This window comes from Mastigoproctus giganteus, chromosome 5, assembly GCF_048544385.1.
Source record: "Mastigoproctus giganteus isolate SK-2022 chromosome 5, ASM4854438v1, whole genome shotgun sequence".
Taxonomy (NCBI): domain Eukaryota; kingdom Metazoa; phylum Arthropoda; class Arachnida; order Uropygi; family Thelyphonidae; genus Mastigoproctus; species Mastigoproctus giganteus.
Genome location: NC_143579.1, coordinates 17627828 through 17654791, shown reverse-complemented (window position 1 = coordinate 17654791; position 26964 = coordinate 17627828). Strand labels below are relative to the sequence as shown.

At 37.5% G+C, this 26964-nt stretch overlaps 1 protein-coding gene across 1 annotated transcript; it reads left to right on the top strand.

The window, feature by feature from the left end:
• Positions 1-929: 929 nt before the first annotated feature.
• Positions 930-20151, top strand: LOC150085209 (putative serine hydrolase). Its single transcript, XM_090373925.1, has 2 exons — positions 930-997; positions 18896-20151. Exons 1-2 carry the CDS (start codon positions 951-953, stop codon positions 19893-19895), a joined length of 1047 nt encoding a protein of 348 aa, XP_090230051.1. The 5' UTR covers positions 930-950; the 3' UTR covers positions 19896-20151.
• The last annotated feature ends 6813 nt before the right edge of the window (positions 20152-26964 follow it).

Here is a 26964-nt window from a genome sequence, read left to right as displayed (position 1 = left end):
GCATTCAGTAACAGACTTCAATTATTCAAACATATTTTCAATAATACCGATAGTCAGGTTGCGTTCTCTTCAGTATGGAAAACATCTAACTATTGAGCGCCCCGGAGATTATGGCAAACAATAAAGTTTCCCTTGTCCCATATAATCTTTGTTACTTAGTTTACGTTTGTTCGTTGACTAACACGATTTCTATTTAATAAAAATTCGTTCATTGCATGTGACAGACAGACATGCTGAAACTAGTAGGAGCTTTTTTGAAATTTTTAATGTAGGACTGAAAAAATAAGATGCGTTATAGAGATAATGATGCTCCAACAGCAGCTGAAGAATATCCAAACCGAGAAGTGGTCAAGTGTCCTGCAGGATCTGAATTAATCGGTTCGATACCATCGTAGTGAGAAAATTGTGCCTAGAGATTTCAAAAAAAGGCCTTCATGACACCCGCGTGAGTCACTATTCTTTGCACAACTTTTTCATTCCTCCATTTTCTTGTATTCGATAATAAAATCCTTTGGTTTCAAGAGTTCAGCTTATCTCAGCGCTTGATCTTTAAATCGGCCTAAGACTTAAATTGTTCTAAGAAACAATTATGGTATTTCTTTGATGTCTATAAGTAAGCTGTGCTCTACAAGTCTACGCGATCGTAGGATTGCAAAAGAATGGAAATGTTATTACTGCGCATGACAAATCGGACAGGGAAAATGTCAAATCTATTTTGATTTTTTTTTCCTTTTTCATAGAAGATTGTCGAATGAATACATTTCTATATTTCAAGGATGCTTTAGCAATAAAATTTATGATATGTATTGCACAATTTTGCAACGACTGATTCACATGAATATAGGCAACCCGCTCATATAAAATTTAGCTCGAAAGGAGGTTGAGGCGAAGTTGCTTCAGCTGTGTTTCTGGATAAAAAAAAAAAAAAAAAAACAGATTTAGGTGTTAATATGAATTACAGACCATTATCGTTGTTAAGAATTTGCTCTGGATACCGGTATGTATTTAACGGTGGATTTATGTGTATTCTGATCGTTTTTATTTTATCTGATCATTTTTATTTACATGTATCAAGAAGATATTCTGGTTACTAATCCATGCATCAGAAGATGAATGTTGACATTTAGGACTTAAATAAGTATTTAAATCCTAATTTCAACCCTCATCTGGAATTTCATCTCTTGATACAAAGTTTTAACTAGCTAAATGGTTAGCAATTTTTGTCCCAAAATGTTATTCTTAATTAAAATTTATTCGTAAAAATATTATTTATATCTTTTGTTAATTGTATAAGTTGAGTATAGAGTATTTTAGGGCAAGAGCCTCACGCTACGTGTGAAATAACTAGCGTATAGGTTAGTGCAATTGCATCTGTTTAATTCGTATCCATCTACCAAAGTAGTTAAATTGGCATCGCTTTAATCATATCACATATTGTGAATAGCTTCACAACGAGTTACCATGGTATTGCACTATCTCGAATAAGTAACGCTTTACCAGTGGAGAAGACTAATGTTACTTATTCTCGGCGGATACCACCACCCAGACGGCACCGTTTCGAAGCTTATTGGTTTCTCATCGGTGGGTAGGCAGGTACCCTGGTTGTTGCAATAGTGACAACCCAGTTATGAAGTATAATTCCACAATATGAGAGATGCCTGATGATGTGTAGTAGTATGGACTATAGAGTATTTTAGGGCAAGAGCCCCATGCTACGTGGTAGAATGACTATCGTATACGCTCTTGCTTGTCCTAAAATACACTGAGTGGACAGAAATATGTATCCACATACCTAGAAATTTAGGTAGGTATCCCATGGGAAACATGGGACACCTGGAAAAACAAAAATGAGAGTAGGACTGTTTTATACGCCTAAGGAGAGTGTCGAGTATAACAATCAACTATACAGAGCAACAGAGTGGGCCAGTAAATAGAATGTCTTATAATGGAGGGTTTTAACTTTTCAGATATTGATTGGAACTTCATTTGGTCACTCACAAATTAGTAAGACTTTTGTGGATTTAGTGGATGACTGTTTTCTACAGCAGCATGTTAGAGAAGCAACAAGAGATCAATATTCTTGATCTGATTATCAGTAGTGATTCTTCATTCATTAAGAATGTGCAGGTAAAAGACCACAAAGTGATCGCAGTGTACTGATGTGGGATTTACTTAAAGACATAACTGCTGTCAAGGATAAAGGGAAAGGATTTTATTTTTGTGAGAGTGACTACAGTGGTCTCAGATAGTTTAAATTCTATGCAATAGGACCAACTGATACAGTTACCAACAGCAATTTCTAAAGGGGACGCATTCAGGGAAATAATACAGTCCAAGGTTTAGGCCCAAGGGTTCAGCTCTGGAAATATAGAAAACAACAATGGGCCTATTGTTGTTTTATATATTTATTAACGCTATTAATGAAGGTATATCAGGTTGAATGTCCGAGTTTTCAGATGATACAAAGGCTGACATGGTGATTAATGATAGTAATCATAGTAAGCTATTACAAAAAGATCTTGAAAAATTAGTCAGATAGGATAAAAATGGCAGGTTGAAGATTAACATTGAGAAAAGCAAATTACTCCATATGGGTAGCAATAATCTCAGAATAACATACCAGCTGTGTGTTAACCATTGCATATGGCAATGGTTAGGCCGCATCTTGAGTACAGCATACAAATCCGGATGCCTCATTTTAGGAAGGATGTAAATCTTCTGGAATGGGACGCAGAGGGGAGCATCGAGACTGATGAAGGGAACAGAAGGGTGATCTTACCAATAACGGCTTCAATTTAGCGTCTGGAGGCTGGGCACCTGCGAGGCGATCTGATTGTTTAAGGCTTTGAACAGATTAAGAAAGCTCAATGCTGATGGAATCCTACCTTCTGTTCAGATAACCCCTATGAGGGGGAATTAATTATAATTGAGGAAAGATGGTTACAGGATTGATGTGCGGAGATTTGCCTTCATCAGCTGTTGGTTGATTGTTGGAACAAACTAATACTAATACTAAGGCTCACCACCTGTTATTTTTCTTAAAAATGCAGGATTCGATAAACTTGTCGAACATTTAAATGAAATCAAGACTTGGTGCTGTATTTGACATCAAATAAAATCTGCGGGTAAAAAAAAATATATATATATAATGAAAGCAATCATTGTATTTTAATAAACCCAATATTATACATGTATGTGAAGTTCCATAATTTACAATAATTAAGAAATTTTACTGTATAATTTTACACTAATAAGAATTTTAATTTATCTAAAGTGCCTTTGTCTTTAAATATTTTTATCTGCTATTCTTTATTATATTATCTTATAATTATTCTGCTATACTTTTTATTTATTGCATATTTACATTACAGCCACTCCCCGGCTTACGTAATACTCGACTTACGCAAATTCGACTTTACGTAAATTTTTGCCGGCCGGTGCAAACTTAAAAAAATCGTTGAAACGTATTTTGCATACCGTAGGAATAAATGGAGGTATCTGAAAATATCGAAAACCGGGGAGTGGCTGTATTTTCCTCACAAGACCTGTGAAACCACCTGAAAATCGTTTTGTTTTCGGTGATGAGCACATCTCTCTAAACTGTCTCTAAACACACCAGGAAAATACCCGCGTTCAAATTAAACCAACTCTCGCATTTTGGCGGAGTTGCCTGAGTTTTGAAACCAGTAAAACAGAATAACTCTAAAATACATTGATTAGCAGAAAAAAATACAGAAACCCCTCATGGCTTTAGTTGCATTAGTGAAGACAAACAACAGCAATATATAGAAAAGCATGAAAGCAACATTTCAACGTTTTCTAACTGCTCAAAGAACTGAAAGCAACCCTTCTAAGGGCATTTAAAGGTACAATGACTCCCAAAAAATAGATGATCATCTTATCATCCACTCACTCCACAAGCGGTCAAAATCTGTTGAGAATCGAAATCGTCCCGAAAAAAAACAAAAGCCATAATAGGGGAAATAAAAAGTCACCGGGGAACCATCGATGAGAATGAAATCAGCTTTAGTTATTTGAGTTTCCTGTCGAAGGAAAGTTATAACCGAAACTCTTACTGCAGAGTGAGAGAAAAGTACAAACAGAATGAGCTTCTTCACACGCACAAAAAACCTGCTCCATTAAAAAAAAAAATGTAACTGTATAAATAAATTTTATGCTTACAGTTCTAGGCAGATTGCTGGAGTTAACATAAGTTGGAATAACACGTTGGTACTGGTTTGTAGAATACAGTATTTGCTATGAAGGTGTATAGTTCAGCATTTAATTATATTGAATTAGAACGAAAATCATGCCTCAGACCCAAAGTAGCAAAGCAAAGCAAAGGCTCAAGCTAACGGGAGTACTGTGGCTCTGGGTGAACTGAAGGGGACAATTGTCCTCGGAATCACGGCCTTATTATTATTATTATTATTATTATAAACAAATTTCTGAGTTACCCTGTGTGTGTGTGTGTGTGTGTGTGTGTGTGTGTGTGTGTGTGTGTGTGTGTGTGTGTGTGTGTGAGAACAAGAGTCAGAAGTAGAAGGGAATCACCAAGAAAGAGAAGAATGAAGGACCCTGGGTGAGCCAAGCCCATACTCACCAGATGTAAGCCCCTGGCCTTATGAAATGTACGGCTTTTTTTATGTTTGCAGAGCTATAAGGACCGAGACATGATATTTCCAAGGATGTGCTGGGCCCACAGGAACTAGTTGTTGTCAGTGACCCTATTGTCAGGCAGGGACATGGGAATTATATTGTGGTTCTTCGTCCAGCAAAACAGGCAAATCGACAAGAGAACACATGCAATTTACAGACGTAATACATAATTTTTTTTCTTTTTTGGTAGTTTTTTTTTTTTTTTTTTTGTAGTTGTTGGCGCATCAGCCATAATGCACCTCCCAAGGTTTTGCAGTACTTTGATCCAAGCCCGAGGCGGGATTCGAACCAGCGACCTTTGGGTTGCTAGGCAGGCACTATACCCACCCGGCTATCCCGGTCGGCAATACATAAATGGGTATAGGTAATGATTTACGGGAGACCCTAATATAATAATTTGATTTTTTTTTTTTTTTTTTTTTTTGTATGTGCAAAAAGGATAGATGGAATAGGACCAGGGTATGTCCGTCCGGGTCAGAAGTTGATAACGTTGTAGATCAAATATGTTTTAAGGGCACAAATGTTGTAAATATTAAAAGCACTAAGATTAAGTAAGTAAGCATTAAAGACACTAAGAATAGGAGAACCGCACATTTACTTAACAAAGTGCAGGGCAATGTTGATAAAAAGTCGCGAGTTAGAATTAAATCTAAAAGTGTCGGCGTTCTTCCAACACGTGATAGGAAGGATTATATGCTAAGAGCTTTGTCAACCAGTTCCGCTCTAGAGAGATTGTGCAAGGTTAATGGGATAGAATTTTTCTCAGTGTGGTCTGTGCTTGTTAACAGGAGAGACTGCTTCTACAAGGATGGGACATACTTGAACAGAAAGGGTGAAAGAATTTGATGATGCTATCGAGAGAGTGTTGGGAGGTCGGAAAATTGGTAGCTTGTGGGATACACAATAATTTAATTAACAATAGCCGCAGGCAGAGGTTAAAATAATCTTGTACTGTTCCACTGGAATAAGAAGCTGCCCTGAAAGCAAGGTGAAGGAGTTTTCAAGGACTGCTGAAAGTCATCATGGAACAAGAAAATACATGGGCCGTGTTAGGGTAGTTAGCAATAAGAACACGTTCATGTATACTTGTATGCACGCCAATTCTAGAAGCATAGTTGATGAATTTGAAGTGCTAGACAAGATATCAAATGGAGACAGTGCAGAGATGCAGTGTCACTCAGATATAAGGAATGCAGAATTTTAATATGGGGGAATACATTTGTATACAGAAATGGTAGACAGGAGAGGAGGAGAGAACGGTAGTGCTCTTTGTTAAGAAGTGCATAAAATGTAAGGCAGTGCATCCAGTTGACATGGGTGGTCAGCGCAATGTTTAATCAGTTCGGTGTGACAAAAATACAGGGAAAGCAAAAATGAAAGTTGGAGTGTGTTATGGGCGTAATGACGCTGATGAGTACAACGAACAACAGTACAGAGAACTAGAGTAGGCCAGTAAATCAGAGCGTCTTATAATGGGCCATTTTATCGTTCCAGATATTGACTGAAACTTGTGGGTTGGCCACGAACAGACTAGCAAGACTGTTTTCTTAAGCGGCATGTTATAGAGGCAACCAAAGGGAGGTGGTAATCAGATGTGATTATCAGCACTCATTATTCATGCATTGAAATGTGCTGATAATAGAACCACCAGATGGCAGTGATCACAGTTATTGATTTGGAATTTACTTAAAGATGTAACTACCATCAAGGGTAAAGGGGTAGGTTTTTGCTTTCGTAAAGGTGACTACAGTGGTCTCAGAGAGTTTTTAAATGAAGATATTTCCATCAGCAAATTCGAAATGGGGAGCATTCAAGGAATTGATCATAGAAGCTACAATTCTGTTCATACCAATTAAGGAGTACTCTTCAAAGAACAGGCCTAAAAGCATGTCAGATGAACTGATGAGACTCATGGCAGAGAAGAAAAATTACCTGGCTACACAGAAGCATGTAAATATAAATTAGTCTGCAATCATGTCACGCAAGAGGTTAGGCAAGCAAAGGCGGATTACGAGAAATCTTTGGCGAAGGATACAAAAAAAAAAAAAAAAAAAAACAGCAAGACTTCTTTACTTATTGTAAAGAAGTCTTGCTGGGTTTTGGTGTAAACACATCGTGTTTACACCAAAAGGAAGTAAAGACGATGGTTCTATTGTTGATGATCAGCCATGTGTGATAATCATATTTACCAAACTATGAGATACTTTCAAGACAGACAGTTCAAGGTTTGTGCCAAACACCTGACTTACAGCACAACTGCTTCCAAAGGGTGCTCGCAGGGTTCAGTCCTGGGGCCTCTCCTCTGGAATGCAGTCTTAGACCAATGGCTGACAAAGGAAAATGGGGATTGCCTAAAAATAGCATATGCAGACGACCTTTTTAGACGATTGCCTAAAAATAGCATATGCATTGCATATGGCGGTCGCGTTACTGGAAGGTCGAGATCAATTTTGGAACAAAAGATCCGAATAATATTGGATGATTTATCCAACTGAGCCAATCTAAATAAGCTCAAAATTTCCCTTACAAAAACTAATTTCATGGTTTTTCGAAAGCAATTCAATTATGGCAAATTCCCTACATAAAAAAAAAAAGAAAAAAAACAAGTACTTGGGACTTACAATCGATGACAAACTTCATACTCACGTATCCAAAATTTCTGAGAAAATTAAAAACTTCACGGCTGGAATTGCAAGGATTTCCAGAAAAGAATGAGGCCTTAGAAAAAAGACATTGTCTTTATACTATAGGACTATCTTCCTACCGATTGCTGCATACGCAGCAGGTGTTTGGTTTTGGAGGCTCTCAAAAACTAAGATTAGAACCAAACTTCTTTCATTACAGCGTTCAGTGTTGCTCACTCTTCTTCAAGATCCTAGGACCGTGTCGAATAATGCTCTACATGTCCTTGCAGGAACCCTGCCTCTGGATCTTATATCTTCTACAAAGGTATGATCTACAATTTCAAAAAAGGAATTTCTGTAAATATTTTTAACTTTGAAACAGACCCTGCCAACAGAATAAAAGAAGAAAAACGAAGATTCTGGAAGTAACTCAATGCTGTCTAGTAGCAAAGATGGGTTCAAAGTGAACATGGTGTGGTTACACGAAGATATATTTCAAATGTTGAATTCGCATCATTACCCACAGTCTCAAAATGGTTTGTGCCTAGCATGACCACATCATATTTAATAACCAGCCACGGGTCGCTCTTGGCTAAACTTTTTGAAAGGGGCCTTGAACCTGACCCTTTCTGTCACTGCGGTGCATCTGAGACAAGCAAGCACGTTCTCTTTGAATGTAATGAATATCTGAATGAAAGACAAGTACTGCTGAGTAAAATAAATAATCTCTCGGAAAATAATGTACATTTGCTCATTGAAAATTCTAATGTCTTCACTACATTTCAACAGTTCTCTGCGGCAGTTTTCAAGAAAAGACTTGTGGCTAGAAACCTACTACGAAGTCATAATGATCCAGATTACTTACTTTTGAGAAGAACATATCGGAAAATAGTCACTAACGCAACACGAAATGATAAATCGACCCCTTTCTTCTCTAAGTGAGGCTGGACGGCTCACCAAGAAGCTTTGTATATAAAGGTGCCTAAATTATTAGGAAGCTAACCATGAAGAATTGCAAATAATTGCTTAACCACACAGTTAAGAACATCCATACTTCTGTGCACCCCAACACACTTCTCTCTTATGAAATCTTATTTAAAAAAACAAAACGAAATAAGATCTTCATCCCATAAGTTGACTCCTGCAATAATCTAAAATGCCACCAAGCCACCAATGCCACCAATTGGAGTTTTATGTGTTCAATAGAACACATAAAACTCCAATTTCTGCTTTCTGACAGAAAATTTATAACTACACTTATAGGAAAACCTGCAAGAACGCTCAGTGCTACTGCAAGTTCTTTAGTGCATGCTGGGAACTTCCTCTCCTGGTAAGTCACCTGATGTATAAATTTTGTAGAATGGTATAAATCGCTTTAAAGGTAACCTTTAAAGTTTCATTTCCTATAGCCTAAAGCTCGGGAATACTATGTGAACTAAGGAACTTCTATAGACCCACCCAATGAACTCAGATCCTACTAGGGAAGAAACTAAATCAGATTATAAATTTCCTGAACAGTTTGACTGGCAAACAGAGAGACAGTTTAAACCTCACTGGAATGTGTAATCAATGTTATGTTAATAGTTTATTTCCTTGTTAATGCTAACGTTAATAGGGTAACTAATATACATAATGCTATTGAAAACTGCAGGGTTCTTTAAAAATGTTTATCTCGGCTGTGTGACTTCAATGGGTTTTTGGAGTACCGGCCTTTTTTTGGCAATACAAATCACTTGAACAGAGCTACAATTGTTCAATGTGTCCTCCATTTTGGTCAACAACAGTTTCCATTCAAAGAACAGCATTTTCTACAGCAGAACGTAACATGGCAAATGGAATAGCGAGCTCATGACGTCTAATCTTCAGATCTGCCAGAGTTTGACATCCTTCCCGATATACCTGGTTCTTCAAAAAACCCCACATCCAGAAGTCGCATGGGGTGAGGTCCCGGCGATCGGGGTGTCCAAAATGTCTGGAAACAACGGCTGATGACCCCTTTGTCTGTAAAGTGTTGCCTTAGCAATCTTTGGATACAACGGTGGATGTGGGGTGGCGCACCATCTTGCATGAATATGGTATCCTGAAGGCACCCACGTTGTTGCAGCTCTGGTATTGCGAAATTTGCCAACATTTCATAAAATCGCTGTCTAGTGACGGAACAGGTGCGGGGTCCAGTCGGTATTACCTGTTCAAAAAAATATGGCTCAATCATGAATGTGGCCTTAAATCCACACCACACTCTCACTTTTGGAAAATACAACGGGACCTCTTGGATAATTCGAGGGTTTTCTGTTGTCCAAATGCGACAGTTGTGTGTATTCACTTGTATATTTAAGCAGAAGTGGGATTCATCACTCTAAAAGATGTTCCATGGCCAAGTGATATCCACTGTCATTCGCGCCAAAAACTGAAGTGCGTATGTGAAACGAATATCTGCATCGCCATGCTTTAGCTGCCGTAGCATGTGCATCTTGTATGGATAGTACCGCAACACCCGACGCATTACTAGCCTTACAGTGGAACACGGCATGTCCACTTCACGAGAAACAGCTGGCACACTTGCGCTACCACATGGAGATTGACTTGATAAATCCACGGCAGCCACAGCCACATCTTCAACACGAGAGGAGTCCACTCGTTTTCGACCTCTACCTGGTTGAACACCAAAATGTCCTGTCGCTTCAAATTTCGAAATCATTCTGGGGACAGTTATAGGTCCTCGTGGGCCTTCTGACACCAGAATTCTCTGATAGCCGCAGCTGCATTGTTGCTGTTCTGATAGTACAGCTTCACCAACAGCGCCTTTTCCTGCAACGTTGTTGGCATTACTGCTGTAGTGCAGGCAAACATCTACTGTATGATTTCGAAGAGACCGACCGCTTTGCTTTTATACAGTACAATAGGGCTGAGTAGTGGCGCTGTGGCAATAACTTACGATTATGCAAATAACGTAAATTATTAGCATAATCGTAACTAAGATAGTTACGCGCCATACAGTGAAAAATTTTGTAACTATTTTTTTTTCTCCAATAAATGGCGAGCGCATTCTTTATTGTACCTGTTGTTCAAATTTCTCTTCAGTACGAGCCGGAGAACTAGCTCCAGAGCCCTCTACATAGGGATACTTTAATTTTAACAACCCTGTACATTCATACATGAGGAATTCTCTAGAGAAGTGCAGGTGAGAATTTTATCAAAATCTAACAATGAGCTAAATGATTTTGTTATTACTGAGGGGAAAGTGGAAGAGAAATTGTTGAAGTTATACATAAGAAAGGAACCTGGGGTGGATAGTATCTATCCAATTATATTAAGAAAGACTGTGAATTAAGTAAGCAAACCCTTAATAATTATGATTATGAGGTCTCTGTGGACTGGATATGTCCTAATGTATTGCCATTTCACAAGGGGAATCAAAGGTGTTACGAATAATTACAGACCTGTTAGTTTAAATTCTGTTCCAGAGAAATTAATGGAGTTACTGGTAAAAAAAAGTACTGCAGGATCATCTATTTCAGGTGTCAATTTTACTTTAGACAGAGCATGGATTTGGTAAGGGAAAATCTTTTCCGACCAGTTTGATTGGTCAATACAATGCGATCACAAAGGAACTGGATGCAAAAAATAATTTTGATAACATATACTTGGATTTCAGGAAAACTTTTGGTATTTTTGCACATAAAAGACTGCAATATAAATTGGAGCTGTACGTCGTTAAGGGCAAGTTGCTCATATGGATAAGGGGATGGTTCAGTGGGAGAAGATAGAGAGTGGTTATCAATGAACACTATTATTTGTAGACTAAAGCTATTAGTGGATCCCCCAGGTTTCGGTGTTGGGCCCATTGTTGTTTAATATATTTAATAATGTATTTGATGAAGGCATATCAGGCTTAATGTCCAAGTTTTCAGATGATACAAAGGTTCACAGGGTGGTTAATGACAAGAACGACGGTATGCACTTTAATGGGATCTAGAATAGTTGGGCAGATGGGCTGAGAAATGGTAATGAAGTTGAAGATCGATAAATGCAAAGTACTGCATATTCTGGGGTAGCAAAAACACCAGAATAACGTGCCAACTGTGTGATATTACACCCATGGTAGAAAATTATTAGTGGAAAATGAAAATGACTTGGGGGTTATTGTGTAGTCGGATATGAAGTTCTCTTAGAAATGCAAACAGGCTGCCAGAGAGGCTCATTGAATTTTTTTCAATAATATACAGGATATTTGCTAGCAGGGATAAGAAAGTGATTATCCTATTGTATAAGGCAATGGATAAGCCACATCTAAAGTACTGCATACAGATCTGGAGGTCTTATTTCATAAAGAATAATGCTGCTGGAACGAGTACCAATCAAGGCAACGAGATCGGTGGGGGAACGAAGGCGGGTCTTACCAAGCATTAGCATTAGCATTAGCATTAGTAGAGGCATTTGATGCAAGAAAGCAAGCTTATGCAGCACCAGCCAAAAAAAAAAAAAAAAGAAAAAAAAACCACTCCCACTTCACCCCTCTGTTCGTTCAAAATACCTGTCCAGCTGAGCCTTAAACTTCTTTAGGCTATCAACCTTCACCACAAGGGATGGAAGTCTGTTCCACCAACCAACCACCCGCTGGCTAAAGGCAAATTTCCGCACGTCTATCCTACATCTGTCTTTCCTCAATTTGAATTTATGCCCTCTCAGGTGATTATTCTGAGCGAGAGGAAGAATCCCATCAGCATTGAGCATGCTCAAACCATTCAATGGTTTATACACCTCTATCAGATCACCTCGCTGGTGCCTAGTCTCCAGACACTGTAATTTGCAAATCTTAAGCCTTTCTTCGTAAGAGCACCCCTTTGTTCCATTCACTAATCTTGTTGCCCTTCTCTGTACTCGTTCCAGCAGCTCTACATCCTTCTTGAAATGAGGCCTCCAGGCCTGTATACAGTACTCTAGGTGTGGCCTGACCATTGCCTTATACAAGGGAATAATCACCTCCTTATCCCTGCTAGAAAAATTCCTATATATCATTGACAATACACCATGAGCTACTCTTGCAGCTCGTCTGCACTGCTCAGAGAACTTCATATCTGCCTGCACAACCACCCCCAGGTCCCTTTCATTCTCTACCACTGTCAATGTAGTACCACACAGTTGATACGTTGCTCTGGGGTTGCTGTTTCCCATGTGTAGTACTTTACATTTGTCAATGTTAAACTTCATTTGCCACCTTGAAGCCCATCTGCTCAACCTTTCCAGATCCTGTTGCAGCAGCATAGTGTCAGTAGTGTCCTTGACAACCCTGCCTACCTTTGTATCGTCTGCAAACTTCGACATTAAGCTTGATATACCATCATCAATATCATTTATGAATACAGAAAACAATAATGGACCCAACACTGAGCCCTGAGGGACTCCACTAATAACATTAGGCCACGACGAGCAGTGTCCATTGATTACCACCCTCTGTCTTCTACCCCTCAGCCACCCCTTTACCCACAGCAGCAATTTGCCTCCAATGTTACACTGCTCCAATTTGTGCAGCAGTCTTCCATGTGCAACAGTATCAAAATCCTTTCTAAGATCCAAGTATATAATATCAAAGTTATTCCCTGCATCCAGTTCCTTTGTGACTGCATCATAGTATCCAATCAAATTGGTCAGGCAAGACTTCCCCTTAACAAAACCATGCTGTGTCCGAGCTATAACTGAAGTCTTGTCTAAATGATCCTGCAGTGCTTCTTTAACTAGTGCCTCCATTAATTTTCCTGGAACAGAAGTTAAACTCACAGGTCTATAATTGCTGGTGTCAGCTTTTGATCCTCCTTTGTGAATTGGAGTCACATTTCCACATCTCCAGTCCGTGGGTACCTCCCCTGAGTCCAAGGAAGCTCTCATAATTATGGCTAAGGGTTTGCTTACTTCCTCTGCTGCCTCCTTTAATATAACTGGATAGATCCCATCCACCCTGGGTGCCTTTCTTGTGTTTATCTTCAACAATTTCTCCTCCACTTTACTCTCAGTTATTACAAGATTCTCTAGCTTACTGCTAGAGTTGAATACACCTCTGGCTTTCCCCTCGCTAAATAACTCATGTGTGAATGTCGATGCAAAATATTCATTTAGTTTGTTAGCTACCTGAGCAGGATCATCAACAGTTGACCCATCGATATCAAGTGGACCAATCTGATTCATCCCCTTCCTTCTAGAGTTTACATAAGTAAAGAACTCTTTGCTGTTTTTCTTTGTACCCCTTGCCAAGGATTTCTCGTAATCTGCCTTCGCCTGCCTAACCTCCTTTGTAACTTGGTTGCATATCAACTTGTATCTATCATAGGCTTCTGTGTCATGTGTTAATTTGTATGTATCCCATGCATGTTTCTTCTCTGCCATATGCCTCATCAGTTCATTTGACATCCATTTAGGCCTAAACCTTGAACAATATTTCTTAGTTGGTATGTAAAGTCTAGTAGCTTCCAAGATAAGTTCTTTGAATGCTTCCCATTTTGCATTTACTGTTGGTAACATCATCAGTTGGTCCCACTGTATAGAATTTAAATACTGTCTCAGTCCATCGTAGTCGCCTTTACGGAAGCAATAACCCTTCCCTTTACCCCATAATGGTAGTTACCTCTTTGAGTAAATCCCACTTCAGCACACTGTGATCACTGCCACCTAGTGGTTCATTTATCTGCAGATTCTTAATGCATGAAGAATCACTGCTGATAATCAAATCAAGAGTATTCCTCCCTCTAGTTGCCTCCCGAACATGCTGATGTAGAAAACAATCAATCATCCAATAAATCCACAAAAGCCTTGCTACTGTGTGAGTGACCAGCCCACAAATTCCAGTCAATATCTGGGAAATTAAAATCCCCCATTATAAGACTCTCTGATTTACTGGCCCACTCTATTTCCCTGTACAGTTTCTTATTATACTCATCAGAGTCATTAGGCCTATAGCACACTCCTACTCTCAATTTTGATCTCCCAATGCTTATGTCACACCAAACTGACTCGACACTGCACTGTCCAGTGATGTCCACTGGCTTCACTTGCTTGGATTTTATGTATTTCTTAACTAATAGCATAACCCCTCCCCCCTTCCTATCCTGTCTATCCTTTCTGTAGACGTTGTACTCCCCAAATTCCAGTTCTGCATTCCTTATATCTGTGTGACACCAAGTCTCTGATATCCCAACAATATCTGCTTTGATGTTTTGAGCAATACCTCAAATTCATTAAATTTATTTACTAAACTCCTAGCATTGGTGTACACGCAAGTATACGTGCACCTATTTCTATTCTTAGCTACCCTAACACAACCCATGTGTTTACTTGTACCGCAATGACTCCCAGCAGTCTCTGAAATATCCTGAATCTTGTTTTTCAGGCTTCTGCTCATTCCAATAGAAGCAGTGCAAGAATCTCTTTCACCTCTGCCAGTGGCTACTGTTAATCTATTTGTCTTTGTATCCCCGCAAGCTAGCAGTTTTCCGAACCACCTAACACTGCCTCGATAGCATCAGCAAATATTCTTGCACCCTTTCTATTTAAGTGTATCCCATTCCTGTAGAAGCAATCCCTCCTGTTAACAAGTACAGTCCAGGCTGAAAAAAATTCTACCCCTTCAGCTTTGCACAATCTTTCCAGGGCCGAATTGATCGACAAGGCTCTCATCATATACTCCCTCCTATCGTGTCTGGCAGAATTGCAGACACTTTCAAATTCAACCCTATTTCACGGCTTTTTTTCAACAGTGACCTATACTTGTTAAGCAATTCTGCCGGTCTCCTACTCTTGATATCGTTAGTGCCCACGTGTACAACTATATCACCTTTTGTGCCCTTAAAAGATGATATCTGCTCTACAACGTCATCAACCTTTGCCCCTGGCAGACATACCCTGGTCCTGTTCCACCTATCCTTTTTACAAAGCATGTTCCCCGTTTCCCTGAGAATAGAGTCACCAACAACTACTAGTTCCTTTGGGACCAGCGCATTCTGCCTTGGGGGTTGCCGCTGTGTTTCACGATGACCAAGTGCAAGCTCTGGCGTTGATGTGGGCAGCTGAGAGCTTGATGGGCCCCTCAATTTAGTTCCTTCGAGGGCATCCACCCTGTCCTTCAAGCTCTCATATAGGCCCATAAGAACGCTGAGTTGTTGCCTGATTTCGATACACTCCTTGCATCGTGCACACAAAAAGACATCCCCCATGGCAATATCATGTCCTGTACCTGAATGCTCCACAAACATCATGCAAGCTGTGCATTTTAGAAGGCTGTGACTCAGAAGGCAACTGTCCCCCTCCCTCAGTTCTCCTCTGAGCCACAGCACTTCCATTAGCTTGAACCTTTTGTTTTGCTGCTCTGGTCTGAGTCATGATTACTTTTAATTTAAATAAAATTTCAATTTCAGTTTATAACCCTAACTTATCTCCCAACACAGCTATAACTGGATATATATTTTTAGCGTCAAGTATTAATCAATCAGTCAAGTATTAATTATCTCCGAGTTCCCTTTATATAACTTCCGTATCGGTTATGTATTAATTAATTATGTTACGTTTGTAATCTAAGTCGGTATATGTATTTAGCTAAAAGTGCAATTTAAATGCCAACGAAGTTGAACAAGTTTAATAGATTTTACCGATCGCTGAAAATATTATAACGTATACTATACTAACGCTATCTAGGTTCGATATATAGCGATCGTATGACAAAGACAAAGGCGGAAGTTACGAACGGTAATCTATGGACACTTAACCATTAATTAACTTTCAAATCTCGCTGTCCCAATTCAGAATAAACCAACGATCCTTACTAGGTCTATAAGCTACTTACAAAAAATAATTTGATGTAAAAGATATTCAATAAGCGGCTAAATTTGGCTAAAAAAACTTCTCGTTCAGCGGAGTTGTAACTTGTAACACGTGGATTTGATACCCTTACCGATACTTTTATGCAATTACAAGGCCGAGTAAAGAATAAATACACCAGATTAATCAGAAATATCACAAAATAATGCTATACTACTAAATTTAAATCAAAAGTTTTAGAAAAACAATAATTTCAAATCAATAAATAAGAAAAATCCACTTAGGGCTTTGAACACGTCTGGCCCCTACTAGCCTCGTCAGCAGACTCCTCAAGAACTGCTTCAGATCTATAAATTGCAGCTCCTGGATACTAGGCACCTGCGAGGTGATCTGATTGATGTGTTTAAGGCTTTGAATGGATGGCGCAAGCTCAATTCTGATGGGATTCTTCTTCCTCTTGCTCAGACTACACACATGAGAGGGCTCAAATTAAATTGAGGAAGGACGGTTGCAGAATAGATGTGAGGAAGTTTGCCTTTAGCCAGCGGGTGGTTGATTGCTGAAACAAACTTCCATCTGTGGTGGAAGTTGACAGCTTAAATTTAAGAAAGAACTAGACAAACTACTGGAGGTGATGAATAGGTATAATCGGAGGGGTCTTTTGAAGTGAAACTTCTTTAGGTGCACCCGAGGCAGTTTTCACATGGGAGTAACTGATGTCCGTGGATTGACTAAAATCGCCATGAAAATCCGCCATGGAGGGCTCTTAAGGGTTTCGGGAGGATCCTCCAATTGCACAGCTGCCAAAAAATTGGCGTATTGACTTCACCTGCTATCATTTTAATTGACACAAGCAAGCGGAAGGCGAATATCCGTTTGGAGACTTTTCTGTAATTTAGAAGTTGGGTGATATCTGAAGTATGTGTGAGTGGTGCAGATTATGCTTGAAGAGGATCCACTGAAGAAGCCAGTACTCATCAGATGCAATGGTTTTTAGTGTGGTTTTTGTTGTCGACGCCCAGATTTCTGAACCGTAGGTGATGACTGGCTGCAGAAACCGATATGTATTGGAGCGTGTACTCAGGCTCTGTGACACGAAGGAGGTGTTGTTTGGCAAGCCATCTTGATCTGCAGACCTTGTTGTGAATGTCTGCAACATGGTGTTTAAAACTGAGATTAGGGTCGAATATAACGCCGAGATCTTTGTGCTTGATGACTCGGGTGATGTGGGTTCCGTGGATTTCTAGGTTTAGTTGCATTGGGTTTGATTTGAGTGAAAATACCATTTGTGCAGATTTTATTGGATTTATCTTAAGAGAAAACTGTGCCAAGTATGTAATCAGATTCTTAAGGCTGTTGATAATGGTTTCAGAAACAGAATCAGGTCGGGCGGTCCCGTTGATACGATAGAGGAGCTTCAAGTCGTCTGCATAAATGATAAATTCTGTTTGCTGGCAAAGGAATGGGTGGATGGCAGCCGTAAAGAGGAGCCCTGAAATAACTCTACCCTGGGGTACATCTACACAAACTTTCCTTGTGTAAGATTTTTTATTCACATTGAAGTGAAGGACCTTGGTCGTAAGTAGCGACTTCAAGAATTCCAGTATATTGCCTTTTATCTGGTATCCATCCTCACAAAGTTGCAGGAATCTATGCTGTCGAATGCAGACTGGATATCCAGATAAACAATTGCCATCTCAGCCCTATCTTGTAGAGCCCCCACAATGGTGTTGGTGGTTTGCAATAGGTTGGTAATGGTGGGCCTGCATTTCAAGGCATAGTGAATGTATGGTGATTCACATGGCAGAACCTGGTTGGTTAGGATGGGAAGAAGGTACTTCTCCATGATTCTGAGGAGACATGAGGCTTTCATTATTGGCCTGAATTGTGAAATCGATGTCGCTCCTTGTGTTTTGGGGATTGGTCGGACAATATATTGATTCCAGGCTGTTGGGAAACTTTGCGTTGTGAGGATTCCATTAAAGATACCTAGGAGTGCATCAATGACGAAAACACTAACGCTCTTAAGAATGAGTGTTTCTTCAACCCTTAATCTTTATTGCATTGAAGCTAAATATTCAATCTTAATACTTACTATTTTTAAAACTTAATGTCCCTTTCCATCGCCCTTCCTGGATTTATTCTAGCTAAATGAAAATTTCCATTTTATTTGTAAGCTTTAGGGTAAAAGTCACTCTAGTAGATATCAATATCTACTAGAGTTACTAATAAAGTTAATAATAACGGTTTCTTGTTATTTTGGCAAGTGAATCGCAATTGAAATTAAAATTTATTTATACATGAAAACTAACAAAATCATTTGATATCCAAAGATATTATATGAATAATTATTTTTTAAAAAAATTATAATACATATAATTGAAAAGAATGTTAAAATTACAATAGATTCTTTCTAGAACAACAGAGACACTTCAAACCATTCTCATTAACAAAATCATATAAAATCAAGATAAAGCAGAGACAGAATCATTATTTATATCGTAAAATAAAAAGAAAGTTTCTTTTGAACAGCTTCAAGTCCTCACCATTAGCAATCTTAACACATTTACTTCAATTTTATTTTGGAAATATTGTAGTATAATTGGTTTTATTTTGGAACATTTCTCCAATGGTCAGTCTGCCGTTCCCTTAAAAAAGGTATGTAATGGGTATTTATGTCACTTAAACTGAAAATTCATTTTATCCATTGACTTATCCTAGCTGTAGTATGAAATTTGAGAAAGCAAAATATTTTTTGTTATTACATGATAATTTTATTCTATATTAATTTTTTATAATTCTTTTAGCCCATTTATTTTAGTGAAGATTTCCCATTTCCGAGGTGATTATGCAGAACAACCAAAATATCACACCACTTCGATGCCAGTTCGAGAGATCGAAATTCCTCATCCATTTGGTCATATCGCAGCCAGGGAATGGAATACAGAAGGCCAACCAGTCCTAGCAATTCATGGATGGCAAGACAACGCTGGTACTTTCGACAGATTAATACCTCTTTTATCACCAAAATTCCATATTGTTGCCCATGATCTCATAGGTCATGGTTTCTCTTCCCGAAAGCCTGCTGGTTGCTTTTATCATTTATTTGATAGGATTCTTGAAATAAAATACGTCATTGATTATCTTGGGTGGAAGCAGTTTTCTATTGTGGGACATAGTTTTGGAGCCATACTTGGCATATTACTTGCCACCATATATCCTGAATTGGTAGATACAATAATTAGTTTTGATGTGATTAAACCTGTTACTAAGCCTTCAAAAAAAGTGTCCGTTATAGCAAGAGCTGCAAGTGATTGTTTTTTTAAAAGTGAAAATAAAATAAATTACCCACCTCCAATGTACACCGAAGAAGAATCTGTGAAAAAACTTATAGATGGTGTTAGTGGTCAGCTGACAGAAGAATCTGCAAAAATCCTGCTGAAAAGAGGTTCAAAAATATCTGAATGTGGAAAAGGAATTATATTTACAAGAGATCTTCGTCTCTGTTGTCCAGGAATGTATGCGTTCACCCACGATTCTTTAAAACCATATATTTCCAATATAAAATGCAATCTGATGGTGATCAAAGGAAAATATTCGCAAGGTTATGATTATGTAAATACAGACCCAGATGATTTTATCGAGATATACAAAGAACGCTGTAAAAGATTTGAGTATGTTGTTGTCGAAGGAAATCATTTTCTTCATCTTAACACCCCCGAAATTGCTGTACCCTTTATAAATTCATTTCTTCCGAGTGCAGAACCTTCTTTGCATGAGCAGGAGAAGCTGAAACATGTTAGTTGAATATTGAATTATTTATGAGGGGAAAAAAATTCAATATTTAACTTGACTGTTAGCATATTCTTGAGCATACTCTCCTACCATCTACCGGAAGTTGACGAAACTTGAGTTATACATGGCGCTGCCATTCTCAGAATTAAATGTTTAATCCATATAGGTTGGCCAACTGTGAAACACCGCAAAAAAAGTTTTGATAATCTGAATTCTGTATATTTGAATAATTGTTTGTTGCAGCAATGTAACCAATGCATTTATGTGTACTTTTGTCTATATGTATTTAATAATAAATTTTTCTTTTATTTATGAATTTAGTGAACTTTACACTACTATCGTAGTGTAAAGGGCATCATTTCAACTATATCTCATATCATGCTCATCCTTCACGAGTTACCATGTATTGCACTACTTGAGACGCCAAAAGGTGTACGTGATATTCAAGTGAGATGGGTTTGTTAATGGAAAGTCTTGTCCGACCAATTTGATTGGATACTATGATGTGGTCACAAAGCAACTGGATGCAAAGAATAATTTTGATATCATATATTTGGATCTTAGAAAGGCTTTTGATACTGTTGCACATGGAAGACTGCTGCACGAATTTGAGCAGTGTGGCATTGGAGGCAAATTGCTGCTATTGATAAAGGAATGGTTGAGTGGGAGAAGACAGAGTGGTAATCAATGGACACTGCTCTTTGTGGACTAATGTTATTAGTGGAGTCTCCAAGGGTTCAATGTTGGGTCCATTGTTGTTTTCTGTATTCATCAATGATATTGATGATGGTATACGAGGCTTAATGTCCAAGTTTGCAGACGATACGAAGGTTGGCAGGGTTGTTAATGACACTAATGACAGTACGCTGCTGCAACAGGATCTACAAAATTTCAGCAGATGGGCTGAGAGGTGGCAACTGAAGTTTAACATTGACAAATGTAAAGTACTGTATACGGGAAGCAGTAACCCCAGAGTAACGTGTGTGGTACTACACAGACAGAGGTAGAGAGTGAAAAGGACCTGGGGTAATTGTGCAGGCAGATATGAAGTTTTCTAAGCAGTGCAGAAGGTCTGCAAGAGTAGCTCATGGTGTCTTGTCAATGATATACAGGAATTTTTGTAGTAGGGATAAGGAGGTGATTATCCCCTTGTATAAGGCAATGGTCAGGCAACAAGATTAGTGAATGGAACAATGGACTCCTCTTACGAAGAAAGGCTTAAGTTTTGCAAATTGCAGTGTCTGGATCTAAGGCACCTGCGAGGTGATCCGATTGAGGTGTATAAAGCCTTGAATGGTTTGAGCATGCTCAATGCTGATGGGATTTTTCCTCTTGCTCAGAATAATCACCTGAGAGGGCATACAGTCAAATTGAGGAAAGACAGTTGTAGGATAGATGTGTGGAATGTTGCCTTTAGCTAGCGGGAAGAAACTTCCATCTGTCGTAGAAGTTGATAGCTTAAATAGATTCAAGGCAGAACTAGACAAACATTTGGAGCAGGTGGATGAGTGAAATGAGAAGTGAGGGGTTGGCTGATGCTATATAAGATTGCTTTTTTGCATCATGTGCCCTTGCTAAAGATTAAATGCAACAGGGCATAATATTTTTAAGAGTTATAATTATCTATATAATATAGGCAACACAGACAACTCTTAAAGGAAAAAACTGTGATAGTAGTGTAAAGGGCATGATTTCAACTGTACCTACTTAAATATTATCAAGTACACCTTTTGGCTTCTCTCATATTGTGGGATTATCTTCACAACTGGGTTGTCATGTTTGCAATAGCAGAGTGCCTGCTCACCCACAGATGAAAGGCCAACCAGCCTTGAGCCGGTGCCGTATGAGATATAAGTAACAATAGTCTTCTCTATTAGTGAAGCGTTACTTATATCTCAGTGGGCATCACCTGAGAGGGCATAAATTCAAATTGAAGAAAGACAGTTGTAGGATAGATGTGCAAAAGTTTGCCTTTAGCCAGCAGTTTGTTGTTTGGTGGAACAGACTTCCATCTTTTGTTGTGGAAGTTGATAGCCTAAATAAATTTAAGTCTGAGCTGGACAGGTATTTGGAGCGAATGGAGGGGTGAAATGGGAGCAGTTTTTTTTTTTTTTTTTTTGGCTGATGCTGCACAAGCTTGCTCTCTTGCATTGTATGCCTCTACTAATGCTAATAACTATGGACAGACTATGATCACCCTATATTTGGGCTGTTCATATGGCATTTTCCCGACTGTGGTTTGAAAATGATGACATCGGCATGGTAGTGATAACCTAGTAAAAGATGCTTCATCAGGATTTCTTTGTGAAGGGGTTTGATGCACCAGTTCCCACAGAAAAGTAATTTTTACAATGTTTGATGTCTGCAAGCAGTTGTATGTTTGTAATAATAATTGCTGTTCTGCAATATCTTTGTGTACCTTACTTTTGGAACACCTTTTTAAAATAAAGCAATTATAAATACCCAATTAGAAATTAACACATTTCTTTTGATGAAAAATGATTTTTGGAACACCTTTTTAAAATAAAGCAATTATAAATACCCAATTAGAAATTAACACATTTCTTTTGATGAAAAATGATTTTTAATTCTGCAAAATTTAATACATTTCTGGAAGGTCTTCTCTGAATTAAAAGATGATGTCCAATCTCAGTCCTATGTAATTTTCATGAGAAAGAGATCAACAAAATACTAATTCATTAAATATGCAATTTGCACAGGGAACAAAAGAATTTTTAATTAAAAGAAATTGTGTTTACTAGAGACATTATGGAAAGAGAACTCAAGATAAATTAATATAAGAAACAATGAATCAAATCTTTATGATTTGTTAGAAACTAATATTTTCATGAGTTCCACTGAAAGAATGGACAAACAAACAACAGAACTTCCCATCACACAACACAAAGAATAAATCAAGAACCAAAATTACACAGATAAGATCAAACATCATCTTCTATTAAGAAAACCAGCAGTGAATCTTTATTTTCAATTCATATTTAATTAAAACATACACATATATACACAAGATGGTTATTAATACAAATAGTATTCCCACAATTATAATCCCTCTCACTACATACTTGATTCAATGGAGGTCACAAATACCAACCAAAGTTATAGGAAAACAAAATAACAAACGAAAACTTTGGACTGGAATGTAGTGCAGTTACTGAGCAATATTCTACTATTTTTTACAATAGAAAACAAAAAAATACAATACTTTGTACAGGCTAATAATATGGAAAATAACAGATACTAAGAAAATAATATATTAAAAATTCCTATTAATTTTTTAAAATAATGATTTTAAATTTAAATTTAAATATTTTGTAACTTTTGAAAACTATTTAATGAGTTAACATCCTAAGTAATGACATTTTATTCATGCACACACTCTGTAAAAAGGGAAAAACTTATCATTAATGTTAAGAGTACATTGCATGGTTGTTCATAATGAAATAATTAAATGTGAATAACACTAATTAAAGGAAGTGAATTGTTGTTATACTGTGAATTTTAGTGTGTAAGAAGTATTGCATTAAGTTAAACTCCCACACAACAGAGCTACTTAATAAACTTTGTTCTACTATGTGGGAATTTAACCTAATTACATAAAACTTTTTACACGATAAACATCACTTGACAAGAACAATGCATATGGTTTTATTAATGTTATGCCTGTTTAATTTTATTATTATTTTCATTATTATTACTACAAAAGAATAACAAATTTAGATTATTCAAATTTCTCAGCCATTTCTACATAAGTTGCTGGTTATCCAGCTGTGTGCACACAAAATTATTTTGTTTTCTTATGCTAATTTCTCATAATTTTTCAATGTGTTTAAACATCTGAATTAATGAATTTAAGCTGTGATTTACTATTATTTTTAATTAGTTCACTCTACTTTTCAGGTAACAACTAACTGTAAAAAATTGTAATTTTTTTTTAAAAATCTTATCACTGCTGGACTGTGGATAGTTCAATTCCATATCTCTAGACAGTGTTAGTAATATAATTTGTATTCAAAATAATGTCAGCTGAACTGTTTGTTCTGAATTACAACCTTAATGACATTTGATCAATGATCTTATTTTTTAAAGAAAAATATTTTTTGGCTTAGGAGTACTATTTATCCAAATGACAACACCATTAAGAATATTGAATTTATATATACAATATCTTTACCATTCTCCTTTTATTATAATGTAATTGACATTTATTAAATGGTTTGCTGAAACTGTTCACTCAAATGGACATCCTAACAAATCCAACAATAAGCTTGTTTACAGAAAAAACATGACAAATTCAATAGAAACTCATGTTTAAAATCATCATAAAGTTGGGAAATACAAAAACTGTTTGATAATACAAAGAAAGGAAATTTCTTTGCTGATGTATGCAGTTGATCCTACTGATCAAGAAAAAGTCATACTGGAAATAGTCAGTGATAAACGTAAACAATTTTAGTTGACATGAAGATTTGTTTGAATTTCTGTTTTACACAAATTTCTTTGCCACTAAGACATGTGAGTGAAAATTTCCTGTAGTAAAGGGAGCAAAATCTAACCAATAAAGTAGATAATAATCTATCATCTTAATTAAAATGTATGGGCAGTAAAAATATGTCATTAAAGAACAAATCTGTAGGGAAAAATGATGAAATAACTAGTTTAGATAGAAAACAGGTGGCTATGAAATTTAAATATTCTCATTTCTTATATCCTACCTATAAACAAATATGTCCATAATCATTTTGCTTTAATGTTATTTACATAATGATAATTTTATCAAAAGGTAACTCAAAGTCCATGCTTTTATATATTCCTCTTAAATTTACACTGTCTACAAAGTTTTATATGTATATATACTATATTTATAATGCAGGACTGAAAGTCCTGTACTATAAACATTACAAATCCTATAATGCAGAGGCATTTTACCCAGCATTATAAACATTGCATTGACCCCAGCAAGAGGCTTTCATTAGCCCTAGTTTACTAAACTAGTATATATACTATATTCATTGATAAAAACATTTTCATAATTAACATTAATTTTCTTAAGTTCCTCTTGTATTTCTATGCAGTTTATAGTACCAACTTTAATACAATAAATAATAAGTAAAAGGGTTCAGAGACAGATAATTTTTAAAATAGCTATATTTTGTACTATTATATAAGAAAAACTTGAGAGAGAGGGAAAAGAGACAAAATATAGACAAAAGCTGAAATAATTAATGAAATATATTCTGTGATTGCACTACTTCAGATGCTTATTTTGGGAAAATAAATCCCTATTATATGAGACACTTATGGCATATACAAGATTCTGAAAGATTCTACTCTTCAGAGTGAGTTTTTCTGTTCTTTTCTTGAAATGGATTTACAAGTTCACAGTTTAAAAAAAACAAACGACTATAAAACTTTACAATGGCAATTTATTTATTTGTACCAACCAGACAGTCCATGATAAAAGAGGCAGGTTGCAAACTTTTACCATTTTCAATGTAAATTATGCCTAAAACTTGAGAAATTTTAAAAATTATTGCAATCCATTAACCCTCCAACACATGCACCTTATTCCTAGTGTAACAGAGGCCATTAAACACACACAAAAAATTATCTACCAGTGACATCAATGTCAATTTTGGTATTCCTAAATTATTGGGATTTATTTTGATCTGAACCATTAATTGTTTTCTTAATGAAAAAGTTTGGCTGTAAACAAATAAAATAACACATTTTCATTAAGCCTAATATGCAATCATTAAAAATAGTATGGTCTTTCCTGTCCAATTCTAAATGTGTGCTGTTATCATGTGCTTTAGGAGCAGCTTGAGTAGTTGATGCACAACAGCTCACAAACATTTTAAGTGCCAATAACAAACAGTGGGAATTTTGTTTTCACGAGTGTAAACAAGGGAGCATGAGAGTTTTGTCTTCAAAAAAGTGTTGCAATCTGCTGTTCTCAGCAGCACAATCCTTACTAATGCTCTAGCAACCAATTATTTTATGCCCAAAAAAGGGAGGTGAGTTTGAATGAAAACAAATGTACATATTTCAAGGGTTTTATCTTCAAAAAAATGTTTTCAGTATATATACAGGGTGTCTCAAAAATATTGGTACAAACGTTTAGGGGAGGTAGGTAACATCTAAAGGAATGTGAATCGCATAGGAACCCATAACTGGAAATGTCACCATAAGTCGGTACACGGCACTGTTCATCAGTTCGCGAGAGGGAAAATTTCTGGTTTACTCATTCAAGCAGTAGTTGCCACACGAAGAGCATGCTATATGATATACGAACTGTGATATACGATCATGTATACGATACACGAACTGTGAGCTGGCAGACATGCACTTAGTGTATGGATTAGCAGAGGGCCCACACGGTGTGCGTCCCAATGTGGCACAACATCGCTTTGCAATAAATGTGCGGGCAGGTATGGTCGGTGACTGCTTAGTCGGCCCATACCTGTTACCATCCCACATGAACTCTGCTAAATATCGGATCTTTCTTGAACAACTTCTACCAGGGTTACTTGATGTTCCAGAAAATGTGAGATGCAACATTTGGTTTCAACATGACAGGGCGGCTGCCCATTATGGAAGATGTGTTTGTGACCATTTGAACAGGCGTTTTGGGCGTCGATGGATTGGCCGTGGTGAACCCGTTGCCTGGCCCCACACTCACCTGATTTATCGAGCCTTGATTTCTTTCCGTGGGGCCCTCAAATCTATTGTGTATGAATCGCCCATGGAGACGAAAATGGATCTTGTGGCAAGACTCGTTTGCACTGCTGCTACTATCAAAGAAAATCCAGGTGTGTTCGACCATGTCCGCCAATCCGTGCTTCGTCGGTGTTTTTTTATTTTTTTATTTTTTGGTAGTTGTTGGCACATCAGCTTCTGTGGCCATAATGCACCTCCCAAGGTTTTTGCAGTACTTTGATCCAAGCCCAAGGCGGGATTGGAACCTGCGACCTTTGGGTTGCCAGGCAGGCACTTTACCCATCCGGCTAGCCCGGTCGGTGTCGCGCATGCATCGCGTCTCATGGTGGAACCTTCAAGCATC